The following is a 20,251-nucleotide window of genomic DNA, read 5'->3' as shown; positions in this document are numbered from 1 at the left end:
GTTATTCGTCTTTCTGGGTTAAAATCGTCTTATTACTTCAAAAATGCAATTATCAGTAAATTCGCCCTAATAAAACACAACACAACGACAGACAACAGAAATGGAATAAATGGAAAAATGCGAATTATCGAGTTAAATAAACATAAGGCGCTGGGAATAAACAGACGAAAAAACGCAATATCTCGGGAAAAAACGAATTTAAAATATATCGAGCGTTAGGACAGATTGTTTCGCGCGGAATAGGACGGATTGCATCATATGCACTGTTCAACCAAATGCATAGAAAATTGCGAACACACACTGTGAAGTTTTTCGGCTGGCTAAAGCAGTTTGATTTATAAGGTGTTACTCGCTACAAAAAGCTGCTTTGTAGGGCGGAAACATTTTTGTAGTGCAATGCTATTTGTTAGGGTAGGCATTTCGCAAAAGGGCTCTTAAGACAACTGTTAATGACTGATTTTACAACATTTTTTTAAAACGTTATAAACCTTGACTCACATATTATTTCTGAAATATTTTTGCTTTTAGTTAACATTGTTAATAAAACTTACAAATAATCATGACAATTTTCCGTTATTCTTGGGTATCACAACTAAACAGTTAACGCAGGACAACTGTGCGGATATTGTGTATACAGTGCGTTAGTTATTGTGCTGGTGACGTCATACTTTACGTTAGTAAGTGACGTATAACGCAAATTCGATTTTAAGTTTGCGTAAACATTCGAACAAGTTTGAGTGCAAACTTCGAAAACTTTTAAGTTTAATTGAATGATTTTTGGGTAGTATTTTAGGTAACATTCAAAAGACGCAGTTTTTCAGATCACAGATCCGGATAGAAATGTTTGTTAATTTCCGGATAGAAATGTTTATGTTAAGAGTAACTTGCGATTATGTTGTATAGGGGTTAAGCAAAACCCAAAAACATGCCCCTTTCTAGGGTGGTATTGCTGCCAAACTGTCGTTTTACAGCCAAGCAATTTACAAACAATGCTTCACCCGATCCTAATGTGTCCATACAGTAATGACTAGGTTAGGAATCGGTGTTGGCATCTGAATATGAAGCATTGGGTATTCCTAATCTCGGACCGTTTTTCTTTGGCTGAAACGAACTAAAGTTTTAGGATGTTTAAATATAAGGAGTAAATGATCGGTTAAAAACGAACAACCACCCAACTTTCACATATCTGCAAACGCGCGATTTTCAGTGAAAAAACAACAAAATTCAAGTGTTCCCGGGGGGAGAGATTCGAACCGGGAACCGTCGGAACTCGCGACGACTGTTATGTGGGTTTAGTTTATAACCCTTCGATCGCAATTTCACTGGAAAGTCGAAAGCTGGTAGGATCCGTAGGGGGATGCAATGGGGGCCGAGCTACTGGGAAGGTGGGTAAGAACATGGGGCCGCAACTGGGACATGGGGTCGTGCTCAGAAACCCAGCTTCCTGCGGTCGGAAGTGACATCATACCGCCGTAGATGGTGGAGTGCGGTATTGTGCTAGTGTCTGCAAAGAGGAGAATATGTTAAAGCTTAAAGACCCGCAGATGTTGAAACAAAACTTTATAAGACACAAAAATCTATGTATGTTTTAACCTTTTTGAACACTGAAAAATGTTAAATAAATTTAATGGCTGGAGGTTCTAATTAAATGTAGAAGCAAGTCTGTGAAGAGGAGAATGCTTAAAGCTTAAAGACCCACAGAGGTTTTAAATCAGGAGTTCTTAAACTTGGGTCCGTGGACCCTTGGGGACCGTAAATTAGTTTTAGGGGTCCATGAAGGCCTAATTAAATTATTATTTAGTAATCAATTTTGCAAAGAAAACAGTTCAATTAAAAATAATACGGTTTTCAACATGTATTTAGACTCCTTTTCACTTTCACGTTTTTTGGACCGAAAAGTTTATTTGTATTGTTACGTCAACGTATGACGTCATATCTGAAATTTTCTCGCCTACCGTGGTCCGCGCGAAACCAAAAAAAAATTAGGGCTCCGCGGTAAAAAAAGTTTACAACCCCTGTTTTAAATGAACGTAACAAGACACAAAATTTGTGCATGTTATGCCCTAAATAAAGACTGAAAAAAAAACTGACTAAAAATAATAAATGGAAGTTGTTACAGGGCTGCCAAGTCGAACTTCGGGACACGGGACTCGATTATAAGACTTTGTAAAACTACCCCCACAGTATCAAATTTTAAAACTGGTGTTGTCGCCAACTGAAAATTGTAAAGGAGGAATAGCATATGGTGGACATTTCAACCATGCATTGTGAGCGTTTCACTTGTACGACAAACCTGCGAGTGGATTGGTGGACCCTCACTTCAATTTGGTTATACGTAAATGGGTGAAACACATGATGTAGAGTCGCAGCAGAACTCGGGACTCGACGAAATCGCAAATTTTGCCAGAGTCGGACTCGGAATTCAGGATAATAAATCGAGTTTATTTTATTGGCTGGAGCCGGACTCAAAAGTTCTCGGGTTATTTTTAGCCGACTCCGCAGCCTTGGGTTGTAATTAGTAGGAAGAATGTCAAGGCCCATTTAGTATGGGAAACATTTTGTGCGTATGAAATCAATCTTTATACATTTTAACATAAAGATTCATAGGCTTTAATATACTTACTACATCAAACTACAACCTCCAGCCATTATTCTTCAAAGTCGATCATATTTTAACGTACAAATTCCTAATATTCCACTTTGAGGGGATGCCCAAAAATATTTACCGAATTGGAAGGGGTGATGCTGCCCCCCAGCGGACGAAGATGAGGGGTCATAGAGGGGGGAGTGGACATCCTGGAGGGCGAAGTGCTGGCTCATCTTGGCCATGCCCCGGTGTTCCTCGACTGGGCTGTGGTCCTTCAAGTGACCACTGTCCACTTCTTGTCTAAAGAAGGAGAAAATGTGATTAGTTCGCGATGTGATACCAAATGACCTTTTTAATAGGTTTAAACAGGCAAAAGTGTATATTATGGCAACATTTTCCTTAGCTATAAATATACTGTTACTACCAGGCATAGTATACTAAGAATAAGTTCTTCTGGTATATATTTGTTTGTCCAAAATTTCGGCTAAGTATAAAGAAAGCCTTCATCAGGGAATGACCAGAAGAACCTATTTTTAGTTTGCCTTAGCTTACAAAGTTGTTTTTCTCCATTCGTTACCTGTTTTTTCACATTATCTTTCAAAATCAATATCACTGTTTTGTAACCCAAATCATTGTCAAAATTGATATATTAATTAATTTGGTGTTCGATTGGTACCGATACCACTTAGTTAAAATATAAACGGTGTGATGCCGCAGCAAGAAAAACAGTTTAAAAGTAACAAAATTAGAGCAAAAGGGCAAAGTTTACGGTAAAGTTTTACCAGGCCAAAATTGGGTACATTTAATTTTTAAATTTTGATTGTTTAAAGCTTATTTTTAAATGAAAATAATGCTGTATTTGCTTACAAATCATAGCAAAAATGTATGTTGTAGAAACATTGCCTTTGGACAATATAATATTTTTACTCTTTGAAATATCAAAAAATGACTATCAACGCCGATATAGAACTTTGATATCTATTCTACGTCTAACCACAACCTCCAGCAATTATCATAAGATTTATTCGAAATAAAAAAATGATAGCTGTACTTCTGAATGGGTTAGGATATTTGTTCCACATCTTAACTAAAACTTATAGCAATTACATAAAGAATTATTCGAAATATTCTCACAATTCCACCTTTCTGTATAGACTTTATATCTCTCCTTGTTTCCTTTTTTCTGACGTCTGCCTCATCAGTATATATACACTTACTATCTGTGCCTTCTCTCATGTTGAAAATGAATAAAGATTTATTCGAAACGTTCAAAATGCTTCCTACTTCTGTATGGGCTTTGATATTCTTATTACGTCTTACTACAACCTCCAACCATTATGCTCCAATGTATAGACTTTAATTTTCATTTATACATTAACTTACTTGAACATTGTCAATCCAACTGCACTCGATCCAGCGTCACTGAACTGCACCCCCTGGTGGAATCCGTTCTGTTCCTTAGCAACCACGTGTCCCGGGTGCATCCCCGCGCCCAGGGGTGTCTGGCCACCTCGCGTTGGCGTTATGGGGGGTGTTTTGTCGAAAACGTGCGCCCCGGATTCAGAGGTTGGGCTCATTCCACTGATAAGATGCGGAAGAGCTGTTGAAGAGGTTGAGGAGGAGGAATTGTTGCGGACTTTTGTGTTCGGGAGTTTGTGATCCTTCTTCCATTTCATACGACGGTTCTGGAACCAGATCTTCACCTGTTGAGGAAAATTAAAATATTAGCAAAAAGTTAAAAACAAGAATATTTTAATAGAAAATTGCGCTCTCTAAACTAGCAACACGCCAAAGTAGGCATAGCGCTTTTTGGTGGAATTGATTTCCTAAAACATAAAAAAACATAGAAAAACTGGAGAGAACTTAAAAAATTTGTAAACACCGCGTGCAAGATAGTTTTTAGTAAAAAAGTTAGATATATTTTAATCTGTAATTATTGCACTTTGTATGGTTTACCACGGCCAAAGTTCGCATAACGCTGTTGGACGGAATAAATTTTCCTAAAACGTACAAAAACGTAGAAAAAAATATCAGAACTTTGGGAGAACACGTAAATTGTCGGATTTATAGTAACATTTGGCTAGCAATATAGTTTCGGGAAATTTTTGCCTAGTACAATTTTAAAACGCCACAGTTTCTGGCGAGGAATATTGTCTATGTCAGTGCTCCGGAACCTTTTCAGGGATTGTTGTTTAATACTGTGTTGCATTAACATTCCTTCAAGAAGATCGACCCCATTTCTCCTGACGGAAAGCGAGTATTTTTACCAATTCGTTGAACACATGCGCGTTAAAAGCTCACGTCGTCAGTTTTCGACAAATCCGACCATGACATGCCACCCCTGGACCCGCCCTTACCCACAAAGTGTCGTTTGACACATTTTCTCACAAGAAATCACTTGTTTTTATCGTTTCACCGAAGCGTTTATTTTGTTTCATCAAATCTATCCATGACATCTATACACCAGTAAGTTCCTTTTACTGGCACTGTGGCGATTTTGTTAAGTTTGCTAAGCAGCAAATTATGAATTCCTTTCACAATAATCAACGTTTTATTTTGGCACAATTTTCTCGCCACTCTTGTTCCATCCTGTTTTCAAATTGCTTTCAATCCACGAATCCGCCCATGTACACAGAATGGCGTTGGGAACATTTGCTCACAAGAAAACACCTATTTTTATCGTTTCTGTGAAGCGTTAAATAGTTTTTGACGAATTCGACACCGAATGACTTTCGTTCGAAAGGCAAAACCAATGTCGGACTGCGGTAGGAAGTCGGTTGCATTAATCAGCGGAAAATCAATGCACCAAGTCCCGCCGTTAAATTGAAAGGCGCTCAAGGCAGCCAGTCTAATGAGTTGGTAGTAAACGGTTAATCTACCACTCTTATATACTATTCGCTATATCTTTAGAATGTTTATTTGAAAATAGATGTTTAAGTAATGTTAAAAATCCAAAATTTAACCAAAAAACGGACAGTCATTGAAAATGCAATTTGGAGTTTGCGTAATGTTCAACAAGATTAAAGATACCTTGTCCACAAATAACCCCATGCTTTATACATTAAATAGGTACTTTGTTTATTGGCATATTAAGTGACAAAGCTTCAATTTTAATTGCAGAGGTTTTATCCTATTCCATGGTGACAAGGGTCACCCAATGTATATTTCTGATATTATACCAGAAAAACAAGTGAGATTTTAATTCTAATTGGTGTAAAATAGTCAGAGGTTTGCTCTAATTTCTAATGTCAAGAGTTTTCCCCAATTAGGTAAACTATTTCTTTAACACTTAAATGAATAATGATGGCCATTTAGTGCCGAAACATTCTGTTCTTTAAAAATTGCATAAAACGTTGCGAAATCCAATTGTGCACGTGTTACATAACACTCAGTTGAAAACCAATGCTGTTTGGGTTGAGTGATGAATTGCGCCACATTTTATACGCTGCACAGACGTGCTATTCAAGCTTAAAACTGCTTAGCAGTGTACTGAAGCTCTCGCCGATGATTAAACACCATGTTATTCTTGCTTTTGGTTGACGTTAAAACAATTTAAAGAACCGACAAAGCAAGAATAAAACACTTGTAATCTCTCGGTGCGATTAGGATTAATTACTGCAATTTGTCGTTAAAATTGGAAGCACAACGTATTGTAGCTATTATAGGCAACTGTTAGTCTAACGATTAATGTAAGTAACTTAACGCTTGTGTACCGTTTTTGCGGTTTACAAAATGTTAACGTAGCAAAGCAAAAAAACCTTGTTATCCTTCTGCGCAATTATGATTTATCGATTTGTGTAAGTAGGTTTATCGATTGATGTAAGTGACTAAACGTTGGCTCGAGGTAAAAAAATTGAACCACATGAAAGCCAAAAAAGCATGTTATCCTACGTCGCAATTGTGAGTGGACATATTACTCGCAATTTATCGTTGAAGTTGTTAGCCAACGTACTATAACTAGTTAGGCAACTGATTGATAAAACGACTATTAGTTAGCACCCCTTGCCTTTCTCGGTTTACAAGCTCTTTTACGAGTTGCAAAGCAGCTAACACATGTAATCGGCGCAATTCTGATTGAGCATGTATTCTGACAATTTGTAAAACGAATTGTAACTATTTTAAAATGTGTCCGTTGTCAGAGTTGGCAAACGTAATTTTAGATACTAGAAATAACTGATGGCCTAGCGATTACTGAACGTAAGTATAGTCCCATGCCTTACGCGGTTTACAGAACGTTTTAAGCGCTGAAAAGACAAAAACGAGATAATTCTTCAGAAAATTTATTATTGGGCATGTATACTGGTATTCAGGGCTGGATTATGGATATGGTCCTAAGGCTTTTAGCCTACTATAGAGAAGGGCCTAATTTACTCCTAAGACTTTTACTGGAGAAGGGCCTAATTTTGCAAACCAAGCTACAAAATTTGATAAAAATGCATACATCTATACTTACGCACACGGCACAAATTGACTTGACTCAGTCATTCGTTTTTTAAAACTATTGTACTGTACTGCTGATGGATTTGTATTACTATCAGCCTTACAAAAATTTACCCTTAAAATTTTAGGGTCGAATTTTTCCAAAGTAGGGCCATAGCCTTAGTAGCCTAAGGGTTAATCCGGCAATGGTGGTAAGTGTCCTTTGTGAAAGTTAGCAATTGGCCCTGAATACCAGTATATATGCTCAATGTTTGGGATCTGTTTGGGATTAAAGCAAGCGAGCATGCTTTACTAGCTTAAAGCGCTGCTAGCTGCGAGGGGAACCGAAAAAAGCTTGTAATCCATTGGCGCAATTATCATTGAGAGCATATACTTGCAATGTGTCCTTTGAGAAAGTTAGCACATTACTGTATGGGATAACGGCTATAGTTAGCATGCTTTATCACAGTGGTTCTCAACCGGGGTGCCGCGGCCATTTCTCATGCTCAGGGGTCCGGCGAAATATTTGAGAATTTTTAAGAATCTAATTTTTGCTCAACTGTTATAAATTTTTGTGTAAGATTAGAGTGGAATAAATTTAAATTATAACTGTAGAGTTGGTGTGTTGTTCCAGTTCCGTTTATTGTGACATTTTAGTGAATTACCAACGGAAAAATCTTTAAGGGGTGCCGCAATCTATTTATTATTTCTAAGGGGTGCCGCAAGCCATAAAAGGTTGAGAACCACCAGCAAAGTAAGCACATTACTGTTTGGGATTACAGCTATAGTTAGCATGCTTTAGCAGCTCGAAGCGCGGCTAACTGTGAAAGGGAAACGAAAACCACAGCTTTACCGCCGGCGACTGCCTTGTTTCGGGGAAGTTTGCCAGTCGGCCAAACCGCACGCGCCACAGCGGCAAAGCAGCCTGCCTAACTCGGCAATTAATAACCGCCGAAGGGTTGGCGGCGCGTGCCTAAGCCGACCAATTTGCGGTCGCTTGCTTTGCTTGTTCGAGTTTAGACGTACGTTTAATTCAATGCTACACAGTACACCGGAGCTTCCCAAACTTTTCGGTCTGCCAAACGTTTTAATGTACAGGGTGGGCCAAAAGTAGGCTTGCAGTTATTCCACAGCGTTGGCTTGGAAGAAGAGGTAGCATTGAATGGCCACCACGCTCACCTGACCTCACACCAATGGATTTCTTTTTTTGGGGGGGGGGGGGGGGGTGTTTTAAAGAACGTGTATGAGAAGGTGTATAGAAAAACCCCAAAACAATAAAATTACTTTTAGACCCGAACCCTACTTTTTATAACTGTAAGCCTAGTTTTGGCCCACTCTGTGCTAAAGTTTCCCGCGACACCCTATATTATAGGTTTAACAGTTCAAACTTTAAGCATAACAGATCTCGTTGGCTGCTTTGGAACGCATTTTTTAGTATTATGCATTTTAAGGATTTTGTGTTGATAAATATTCCCTGTGTAGGTTATTATTACGTCAGTACATTTCACATTAAACAAATATTTACCGAAATAAGAACTTTAACATTGACACAATGCCTGGCGGCAACAGTAATTCGTTAAATACGAGTTGTTTGTCCATTTTAGTGCGCAAGCAAACCGCGTGAGATCTTGTGCAGTTAATTCTCGAAAGGGCGTCGGAATTTCCCGCGAGCTATAGTGACTGCCAACTTCCAAAATACGACTCCGCGCGAAAATTCCAACCGCAAAATGTCAAACCTAAAATCGTTAGTGGTCGTGTTTTCGCTGTAGCGAGTTGGCTAGAGTATTCGCGTGACCCGTTCTCTTGGTCGTGATAGTTTGTCGCTTGAATTTGGCATGAACTTTCACAAAACCTCTCCAAAAACCTCTGGGGTACTTTTTGTGGCCTTACTGCATGTTCCCTAACAGCGTATAACTTGGATGTGGACTTTAGCTAAATGCTAATGCTTTTACGAAGCATGTTTCTCACAGCACGCGATGTCTCTATTGAGAATAATCTGCGAATTCTTTAAATTACGTTTGAACAAGAAAAATAATAAAGGTATAATATTATATAAAATTAAACTTTCGTTGTTTACAAACGTTTCGACAATACTTTATGCCGTTATCATTGTGCAAAAGTCAATTTAAATTACGTTTAAAACTATGGTTTATTGCTTTTTTTTACATAATGCATTTGTTGCATTGCGTAGTAAATTAATTTACGGTAATTTACTTTGCCAAATCGATGACAAAAACGTCGTTAAATTTGCCAATAAAGTTTACTGGGCATAAAAAAATGAAAATACCCTCAAGTTTCAGACAGTTAATACAAGTACGCTAAATTTAAGGTTTTAGTTCCAAAATAGCATTTTTCGTTCGAAAACGTCTTAGCAACCGGTAATATTTTTAATGGTAAACAAAATAAATGAAAATTGTAAAAATATTATAAAAAATTATAATTTGAAACAAAATCCATTATAAATTTTAAATAAATTATTTTTGTAGAAAAATGTATTGCTGTTAAAAATAACTGGCAATTTTTTGCTGCGCACTGTACGCGTGTTGCGCCTACGCATTTAGCTGCCAAAGTTCTTTGTGACGTAAAAGCGTCATAATTGTGACGTGTTTGGGGATTGTGATTCGCACGGCATGCTTGGCAAATGGATCGCTATATTGCTGCTGTTTTGATTTAGCAGCAGAACTTGCTATGTTGTGCTGCGCGATCAAACATATGTTACTATAGATAAACCCGTTCATTGTGTACTAAAGTTTTCACAGAGTGTTTTTTTATTTATTTATAGTAATTCTATTATATTTTATTTTCGATTTGTAAATAAAAAAATATTTAAAACAAATTGTAATACTTGCGCGGCTATTTGTAATTGGAATATGTTTTTTTTAATTCACTAAATTTAGGCGGCACCCTTCAGTTTAAAAAAAATATTCTATACCAAGATAACGTCACACCAAGAAAATATTGTAGCGTGCATTAGATATAGCCCAAAGTTCACTTTAGTCCAGAACGCTCTATAGTTTCAAAGTAAAATTCGATAATAAAATGTCGCGTTTTTTTTTAATTAAACGAAAAATGCTTATAGCTTTTAACAGAAACAAAATCACCGATTTAACGTTTACATTATTGTAAGAATACAGTTAAACACTTGGAAAAAATGCTAGTAAGTGTACCGAGAACTATTTATATTTCATAAAAGGTGTCGTCAGTCCTAAAATGTTGGGATCCTCTGCCCTAGAGTTTATCTAGATCAACAATTGATCACAAGAACATATATTGACACGGTTTAAATTGATCTTTTTCGCTTTATTTCTGATGATATTTTAGCTTTTTAATTGTTAAGTCCTATCTCGTTGGTGTGTACACAAGATGCCTTAGGAAAGGTTTACCGAAAGCAGTCATTCTGATCAGAATTATAAAGCAAGCAAGGCTAGGCTAGAATAAATGGGCTAAACCAAAGACGACTCAATAAAAGCTTGATAACAGAATACACATTGTGTGTAATCAACGTTTCAGTCGTTGTTTATATTCATTATTAAAACATGCTCAAAATCTCATGCGATTTCATTGCAATGGATTTATGGCAGGGGTTCTTAAACTTGGGTCCATGGACCCTTTGGGGGTCCGTGAACTGGTTTTAGGGGGTCCATGAAGGCGAGTTGAAATATAAGTGTATCTTTTAGAAGTAATCATTTTTTCAAATGAAAGAGTTTAATTAAAAACAAAACGAGTTTGTACTCATTGTATTTAGAATTCATTTAACTTTCACATTTTTCGGCCTGAAATCAGCAGATTTCTGAAGTCTACTTGTATTGTGACGTCAATTTATGACGTCATCTCTCAAATTTTCTTGACTAAAGTGGTCCACGCGAGCGAAAGAAATCTAAGGGGTCCGCGATATAAAAAGTTTAAGAACCACTGATTTAAGGTATAAAAACAATAGCGTGACAGCGCACTAATTACGATTGTTACGTCACACGTCCGGCTTGCGTGACGAAGCACTTTTATATTGGTTCGGGATTAATTTGGGAAAGTTTCGGAGTCCGAAGGGAAATGAACGTTTCGCCATTTGTGATAGTTGCAGGAAACGGTCTGAACTATGCCAACATTTCATGCGATGCATTAATACTTAGCGGATCTTAAAAATTTGACCAATAAGGAGGCCGGGAATGCCTGAAAAAAAGGAGGCCGGGAATGCCTGAAATGTCAGTATTGTTCGAGCCCAGTCCCCAGGACAACCATTCTCCCAAAGGGAGACGGTGCCGCCACCTGGGGGGAAGGGCCAGAGTTGAACTGCGCATCGGCAAAAGGTTAACGTTTTTACTGATGTAAGTGTTAAATAAAAGTGTAAATAGTAGTAATTAATTTAGTATTTTGCTGCCCCCTAAAAAGCAGGAAACAAAATGGCGAGATACAACCTTAAAAATCCGACCCCTGTCATGTGTTTTTTTCCGAGGCAAAGTTGTCAGATATATATAAATTTTTCAGTTTTTTTTTGGATATGATCATACCAATTTTGCCTCATTAGGATGAAAATAAAACTTTCGCTAATAAAATGAAATGCCAAACTAAATCAATAAGTTATAAGTTGGTTACCATAACCAATAGAAAGTTATGATATATTAATCACCCTTCTTACCTGTCTTTCGCTAAGGCACAGGCCGTGTGCGATTTCTATGCGCCGCCTGCGAGTAAGGTATCTATTGTAGTGAAACTCCTTTTCCAGTTCCAACACTTGGTGTCGCGTGTAAGCGGTTCGCGGTCGCTTTCCTGGGTCCATGCCGTTTATCACTGCAAGGTAAAAGCGAATTAAGGTGTCATGTAAAAAGGCATGCAAGCCGAATCGATTTAGACTTAACAAGTCGAACCAATGCCAACTGTTTTAATTCAATTCCGTTTATAAAGCCAATTAAGAAATAATGTAAGAAGGTAGGCAAGCCGATTTAGCCTGGATTTATCAAGTGACCCATTGCCAACTGTTTTAAGTCAAAATTGTTCATCACTGTAAGGTAAAAGCGAATTAAGGCGTCATGTAACAATACAAGCAAGCCGATTTAGCCTGTTTGTACAAGTCGGACCAATGCTAACTGTTTTAATTCAATGCCGCTTTCACTGCAGGGCAAAAGCGAATTAAGGTGTCATGTAAAAAGGCAAGAAATTCGCAACGGTCTGGATTTATCAAATCGAACCAATGCTAACTGTTTTAATTCAATTCCGTTTATCACTGCAAGCTAAAAGCGAATTAAGGTGTCATGTAAAAAGGCATGCAATTAGCCTGGATGTACAAATAACCATTGCCAATCGTTTAAGTCCTTGTTGTTTATTGATAAAGATGTGTAATGCAAAAAGGCAAGCTTAACGAATAGGCCTGGCTTTTTCACTTCGTACAATTGTGAACTGTAAAATGTCTTGTCTTACGTCCATGCAGCGAATAGAGGTGTCATATAAAACGAAGGTATATCGGATTAATCTCATAAGGCGCCCAGCCAGAATCGCATTCAAAAAAGAACAAATCTCGCTATAGCCAATTCCCTGAGAAGTGCATTACATTTTCTAAAAGACAAGCTAAAAATACAATTGGTAGCGATAGACTTCTTTTTTGTCTTAGTTTGTTGGGGAAATTTTGAAAGATTTTTATACCCCATTCATCAAAACTTCCCACATAAACTCACGCTCATTCAGCGACGCACAATCCCAAAAACTAACAATAGTCATTATTTTCGCTTTCTATTGTATCCCTGGCTTTTCGGGTCGAGAGTTATCGAATGGTCCTTTGTGGAATCGAAACTTGCGCGGCGTTAAGTAACTGTACCAACTTATTTCCAGGAAGCGCTTGATTTCCTTCTATTGGAAAGTAAGCAGCTTCTTTATAAAACAATTATTTTCTAAAACGCTTAAATGAATAGGCACGCTTCTATGGGAAATGCCTAAGAATTGACAATTGCGCTTCAAGAGAACCATCTTTTTTGAAAAATTTTCCTTCAATAGGCTTTACATTTTCATACATATTTAACGATGGCCATTGGTAGCTTTATACTCAGTTCCTTTAGGCCGCATATTATGCTCGTTTCCTGTAACATTAGTGCGTATGCGAGTGAAAAATATCTTCATTTTTTAATGTTGCAGTTACTATAGATGTTGAGGTTATCATATTGCGCGGCGTTTTCAACAAATTATGATTTACCCGAGTCCCAATTATTGTAAGTCCTCTACAAGAAGTCAAAGTTATTTTTAACGAATATAGCCTAGTCTAGTCTATGGTGGCCCATGACTGCCATCCTGTTTTTTTTTCAATTTAACAAAAAAAAAAAACAATTAAAAAAAAAAAAAAAAAAAAAAAAAATTAAAAAAAAAAAAATTAAAAAAAAAAAAAAAATTAAAAAATTAAAAAAAAAAAAAAAAAAATTGAAAAAAAAAAAATTATTGAAAAAAAAAAAAAAAAAAAAAAATAATAGAAAAAAAAAATTATTGAAAAAAAAAAAAAAAAATAATAAAAAAAAAAAAAAATTATTGAAAAAAAAATAATAGAAAAAAAAAATTATTGAAAAAAAAAAAAAAAAAAAAAAAAAAAAAAAAAACTCGACGTGGCCCAGGACTGCCATTCCCATATAAAACGCATTACGGTCGGACCATCACTGCCATCATAGAATACTTAAGTATATGCAATTTTCTATTGTATGCTGTTAAGTTCCAAGCCAGAGCATGGAGGTTTGCCACATGGTGTATTGGCCTTCTGGTGGGATTTATAAACCTTGCAAGGGACGAGGTTTTTTGCTAAGAAAAATATCCAGTAAATATGAAACCCATTCGACAGACACAAAGGTATTTTAATAGGCTATTAGACTGGCAACACGAGATCGAAATTTGGTACGTTACATGAGGCTTTGAAGTTGTAGAGAAACGACGCATGTCTGTTTGTGCTTGTAATTATAGCGTGTTCGCCTGGTAAAGTGTTAAATATTTCACCTCGATACTCATTTCCTTTACTGGCCGTTCAAGGCAAATCCAGCCGGCGTTTCGACTTAATTTATCAGTCACCATCGCAGTCGCTCTTGTGCTATATAGTGTCACGCTACTGCTGGATAAAAAACAATCAGGCAACGATGCACTCTTTACTGGCAACATGTGTTTTTACTGCGCTGTAATTCATTTTATTAAAAGCGAGCTATACTGAATTATGTGAATGTACAATAAATCTTTTTAAAAGCGACCTGCAGTATGCACTTTGAAATGCTACAGACAGTTTGTTTAGTTTCGATAATCACCAGAAGCAGTTGGGAATGACAAATTGCAAAAGAGTTGTTAATCGAAGCCATATTGCTATTTTTTAAATTAAAAACATTAACTGTGAAGGACCACTAACTATGCAACAGAATTAACGTTTTTTTTGTAGTGTATACTTCCACTTAACAATTAAAATATCTAATTGCGTTGTTTTAAGTGTATTTTCTTGCTGCATGTGTATATTACCCTTTAAATTGTATCAATAGCAAAATCTCAATAAAAATAAACAAATGACAGTTGCCTGGTTTATTAAAAGATAACTAAGGACTGATGACAAATGCTGCAAAGCTAGAAATTTGTTTTTAAATAGCGAAAAGCATCAGCACAGTGAGAAACATGAACTGCAAGTGGCTCAGCAATAATTTGTTGACATTTTACTTTAAAATTCTCTGGTAAGTACTCAAGAGGTTTATCAGTCATTCCACTTGATTGAATTGCTTTCTCAATCTGATTGATGGTGACTGGCAATCCTGGTGTAAAAGTAATGATGAGCAAGTAAATTAAACCCTACATGAGTTTATATTACATATTATATATCTTAGAAATAAAAGAGTATATATACTGCCTAATATCTTTGAACTATATGTCCTTTTCTGTGTTTTTATATTGGGTAAAACATAAATTACCACACTCTTCAAGACCATATTTGCTTGGAAAGCTGTAAATATGGTTTGGAATTCCAGTTGGTAAGCTTGTTCCTTTTTGAGGTCTGATTCTGTGCGTGTTCCATCTGTAAAATAAAATAATAAATAACTTTATAAAGTTTTTACACACCAGTTATTTTAGAAAAAAAATCTTTAATCCAAATACAAATCTTTGCAACACTGTTACAAAATAAAGATGATGTATCATATATATATAGACTAACAAATTATGGTAATTTACTTGGTTGGATGTTGAGGGACCATAAATAATTGTTTCTGTAGAATCTCTAACATCACTATGCTCCTGACGTATAAAAGCATGGATTGCAGCCATATGTCCGGTTTCTGTTCCTCTATCAAGCCTAAGGTAACGACTGATGATCCTTGATTTGTATAGATGCTCAAGGTAGAACTTTGCTATCAATTTTGGGTTGCTGTTATCTGTCCACACATTAGCCCACAAGAGCTTTCTGCTACATGAATCAAGGCAGCCATAAATAGCAATAGGAAATGTGCTGTTCTGATAGCCCATAAGTTTGTCATGGCCATCCAAAGAATGAACCCAGTTGGGTCCACATGACGTAAATGGTATTTTATTTCTTTTTTTCTTAAAACATGGTGTTCTTTGTTTAAGACCTTGAGAATCTAGTTCATGCATAAGTTCATAAATTAATCCTCTCGGAATGTTAAAATTATATATCTGCCGAATCTTCTTATGCATTGCCCGGTAACCCAACAACTGTCCTGGTCCACTCAATTCCTCAATAACTGCTGCTCTTACTTCTTCAATGGTTGCTGTTGACCTTGCATAAAAAATATTAAAGTGTCTTAGTCTTCGATCTAAAGTCCTGAGACTCCAAGGATAGCATGAAAAATCTCTCACCATAAAATCTAACAACTCACTTCTGCTAAAATTTTCACCAACATATTTATTAAGACTAGCCTTTAGGCTTTCGTTAATCTTCCAGTCATTCATTATTAGTTTCTACCAAACAAATTAAAAAAACCTACAAACAAACAGTTTACAGCATTGGAAAATTCAGGATTTGGCTATAAAAATTAGTCAAAAATTAACATTTTAGCTAAACAAGAAAAAAAAATACAATATCATATAAACCCTAAATATTTCCAAATACCCTTTGCTACAGGCAGTAAAGTGTCCCATTCGATTCTGTTTTATGGTTAATTAGACCATTTATTATCAATACCAATAAGTTTACAGAACGTTGAACATTTGTGATTTGATTTAAAGTTGTTAATGGCAGTTACTGAAAGATTTCCAGCACAAAACATAAAATCTTTCCCAAATTCATCTACAAGGGTTTTTGAAGAAATTTCTGGGTCATATAAGATATAACCACTACCCTGAATGTCCAAAATCATTAGTTGAAAATGGGAGGTCACATATGAAAAGTGAGATAGGTTTTCAGCTTTTTTCATAATCGTTTCTTCACTACTTATGAAATTTCCATCATTATTAATATACTTTTTAAATTGGCCCTCAATATATGGCTCAAGTGCAACACATTCTTGGGAATGCGTGTCTTTGCCATAATAAACGTCTGTAAACTCTAAACATTGTCCAAACTCACTTTCAATGTTTTTTAAACTGATAAGTTGTTTTAATTTTAGAGCTATATTTTTTGCCAAGAAACTCATTTGAACTATCTTTTTTGTATGGTCCTCCAAGCTTTGATCAAGGGTCAACAGTATATCATCTTTCACTTTTTGATGGTACCTCTTCACTACCCATTTTGTATTTCCAAAAAATATCTGATTGCTTGTTGCTCTGTATGCTTTTCTAAAAGCTCCTTCGCCCAAAAGCTGACGGTCAATTATGACTTCCAATGGCTTGGGTATTGCAGCCCACGACATATTACTGTGAAATAAGAAAATATCCAAAACTGTTGATTTTGCTGTTATTACCTTTCCAAGTTTAATCATTTCTGCTAATGTTATACTGTTTGTGACCTGTTTTTCTACTTCAACAACACTATTTATTGATGTACTGGGAGTATCTACTTCAAATGATGTATGACCTGGAATGAATCTTATGTATATAAGCTTTGTTGATGACAGCTGGGTTATGGCAGTACATGAAGGACCCTGCTCTCCGGCTAAAACGTCACAAGTAAGACCTGTTTTGGTTAAATTAAAAAAATGTCTTTCACATGATTTTTTTATGCATGGTATACTTAATGGTTCTTCTATTAAAGTAACAAATTGTCTTGGGCCTATTTTGGAATATTTCTGAGTCTTCCCTTTTACTTCAGGACTTAATTGTTGTACGGTTATCTCTTTTTTTTCATTGTCAGTTTTCTCTGTTTTCTTCATTCTTTTTTGCTTCATGTTGTTTAAAAAATGATTAAAAGACCGTTTTTCAGCCATTACATACTACTGCTAAGTCCAACACTAAAAAAATATATTATTATGCATATTTAGAATAACTAAAACAGTATATATGTCTTTATAAATAAAGGGCTTCCGCTGCAAGGGTATAAATCCCACCAGGGTTGCCAGATAAAAGTTTTTAAAAAAGGCCAAACCGTGAATGAAAAAAAGCCAAACGTTAATTAAATAAGTTCTAAACACATAAAAGGCTATAAATAATACTATAAGTTGATTTGTATGTTCATAACATCATACTAACCAAAATGTAAATTTTTATCTTTTGAAAAGCTCAGTTATCCTACGATATTTTGGCTGAAAAGGTTAATATTTTCGTCAAGCTTCTATTGAAAAATACTTAGTTTGATTAGTTTACCCTAAAGCGCGTGTTTCTAAACCTTTTTGAGGTGCCTTTTAAAAGTAAAAATTCAAATTTAAGTATGAGCTATTGGCGCTGGTCTAGAATCCTTCCACAGTGTTGCAACAATTAAGCAACGCATAATATTTAAGTTTAGGTGTCAGTTGCTGCCCTACCCAAACCCGAACGCTAACCAGCACATTAACCCAAATATTGTGCGTTGATTTAATAATTGTGGTAGGATTCTAAACAGCGCCGAGCTATTTTATGTGTATTGCTTTTAATTTCCCATGTGCTTAAAATATATTTGGTAGGGCCTAAACAGATTTTAAAACGAATGTTTTAGAATGAAAACGTATAGACCTATGCCATTTGACTAGTTTTAGCAAGCTTTTGCAAATAAGCCAGAAACAAAAAGCCAAAAAGTTAACTGAATTTTCTGACGCAAACCATGTTTAAAAAGAGCCAAATTTGAATAATTTGCCGTCAAAAAGCCAATCTGGCAACCCTGAATCCCACCAGAAGGCCAATACACCATGTGGCAAACCTCCATGCTCTGGCTTGGAACTTAACAGCACACAATAGAAAATGGCATATACTTAAGTATTCTATGATGGCAGTTATGGTCCGACCGTAATGCGTTTTATATGGGAATGGCAGTCCTGGGCCACGTCGAGTTTTTTTTTTTTTTTTCAATAATTTTTTTTTTTTTTTTTTTTTTAATAATTTTTTTTTTTTTTTTTTTTTCAATAATTTTTTTTTTTCAATTTTTTTTTTTTTTTTTTTTTAATTTTTTTATTTATTTTTTTTTTTTAATTTTTTTTTTTTTAATTTTTTTTTTTTTTTTTTTTTTTTTTAATTTTTTTTTTTTTTTTTGTTAAATTGAAAAAAAAAACAGGATGGCAGTCATGGGCCACCATACTAGTCGATTATCATCAAAAATAAATGTCGTAAACTAATAAAGATTTAAATTAACCCACTTTGAGCTTTAATTCGCATATTAATTAGCGAAAACGAAACTTTTAACGATAAAACAAAATATATAATTCAATTATTATTTTCGTTCGTCCAAATAAAAGTAAAAATATTTGAAATCATTTCAAACAAGTTCGCTTTGAATTAAAGCCATTTCTAGCGAGAATTAACTTGCTGTAATATGCGATAAATATTTCCTGATTGGTTCTGGCCTTGGTCCGTGGCGGTTTCAATCAAATTAATTTACCACGCAATAATTACAGGTTTTTATAAACTTGCAACCTATCCAATACTAACCGTGGCTTGAACGTTCGGCGTAAACCAGCTACTGTCAATTAGGGACAACTTTGAATTTGGATCTTTGGTAATAAAATCTCCGCCTGTTTAACTCCTGAAGTAACTTGAAGCCAATTGATGTCAAAAAGCTGCCAACTGATGTAGTCTGTCTTCGCTTGTGATAGCATAACGCGGAGCACTGTGCAGTCATAATTGCCTATTCGCTGTCGTAAATGGAAACAGCGAAACGTCGCCTTATTTCGTGGAATCCAGGCGCGAATTTGCGCGCAATATAGACTCGTCCTTATACTGCTGCTGTGTTTTGGGGCGTTAGGGACGAAACTCGCTTAGAAGAATAAAGCGGGCAAAGATATCGTTTGCAGGTATTCGGGCAGAAGTCGTTAAGGCATCCGAGTATTTAGATACCTCTGATATAGGAAGCGGTTACCTTTAAACGCTTTAATGCGCAAACTCGCTTGACTGTATCTCTTATTTAGTCCTTTTTAACTTATTTTAATTCAGGATGCACCTGTAGACCTCTAAAAGCGTGTTTAGCGCGAAATTGTTTGGTTAAACCGCTATTTGCTTTTTACATAGGCTTCATAGTTGCGTATCTGAAAGCACTGTAGGGTCAATGACTGAAAGAAAAAGAACAAAAAAGAACTAAAAAGTTCGCCAGAGAAACACTTGTTCGACGAAAGGGATTCGATATTACCCCCCCACACACACACTAAAAGTAAAATCTTGTATTTTCCGCCTGGTTATGAATCCACTTAATAGCAAGGGGATTAAGTTTGCAAAAAGGCTCACAATGTGCATTGCCTTGCCTTGGCGTCACAGCACAACTATGCACGGGGCTTATAATGAATGACATCGGTGATAAAGTTAGACTGACATGTCCCAATTCACAGAGCGGCTCGCACGAATTTCGGGCCGTTAATCACCCGTAACGATGCGGACAAGCCTCCCCTGAGACCTGTCGCAGCATCCGGTGCATTTCGACCTACCTGTACGCCCGACGTAAACAGTCAGGTGGGACGCATAGCCGCCAAAAATAGCGTCTTGCTTTGCTTAAGCCCTGGTATTATAAAAAGTTGCGCCCTATAGTCGGAATATTAACGACGCCATTTACTGACAGCAGCCTATAGCCACTTCCGCCTGTAAAATACCCTCATATTCTGCTTTTGTTTTTGCTCCAGTGTTTAGATGACTACCGCAGCGCTATACACGCTTTATAATTAAACCAAGTGCCGGTATTTAGTTAAACGTGCGTTTTAAACCGCTTATGCTAACTTAAACGCGCATTTTATCCTTTTTTTCACCTTT

General features: G+C 36.1%; 1 protein-coding gene and 1 long non-coding RNA gene across 2 annotated transcripts in view; both read right to left on the bottom strand.

Annotated features, from left to right (window-relative positions):
• Positions 1-859: 859 nt before the first annotated feature.
• LOC146146306 (uncharacterized) overlaps positions 860-20,251 on the bottom strand; it is a 30,704-nt gene continuing 11,312 nt past the window's right edge. Inside the window, exons 2-5 of the mRNA XM_083389844.1 lie at positions 11,640-11,791; positions 3,971-4,290; positions 2,727-2,887; positions 860-1,504 (exon numbers count right to left, since the gene is read on the bottom strand). Of these exons, the coding sequence (XP_083245970.1) occupies positions 1,320-1,504; positions 2,727-2,887; positions 3,971-4,290; positions 11,640-11,791 (818 nt within the window). The 3' untranslated portion in view covers positions 860-1,319. The remainder of the gene's footprint in view (positions 1,505-2,726; positions 2,888-3,970; positions 4,291-11,639; positions 11,792-20,251) is intronic.
• LOC146146307 (uncharacterized) lies at positions 14,516-15,008 on the bottom strand. The gene is made up of 2 exons (XR_014498748.1): positions 14,911-15,008; positions 14,516-14,754 (listed from the first exon to the last, which is right to left on the bottom strand). It is a non-coding gene; the product is annotated as an uncharacterized LOC146146307 (long non-coding RNA).

The sequence above is a fragment of the Ascidiella aspersa genome, chromosome 5, assembly GCF_963924565.1.
Source record: "Ascidiella aspersa chromosome 5, kaAscAspe10.2, whole genome shotgun sequence".
NCBI classification, from domain to species: Eukaryota; Metazoa; Chordata; class Ascidiacea; order Phlebobranchia; family Ascidiidae; genus Ascidiella; species Ascidiella aspersa.
The sequence above is the reverse complement of the archived record's forward strand: the minus strand, read 5'-3'. Positions and strand labels throughout refer to the sequence as shown.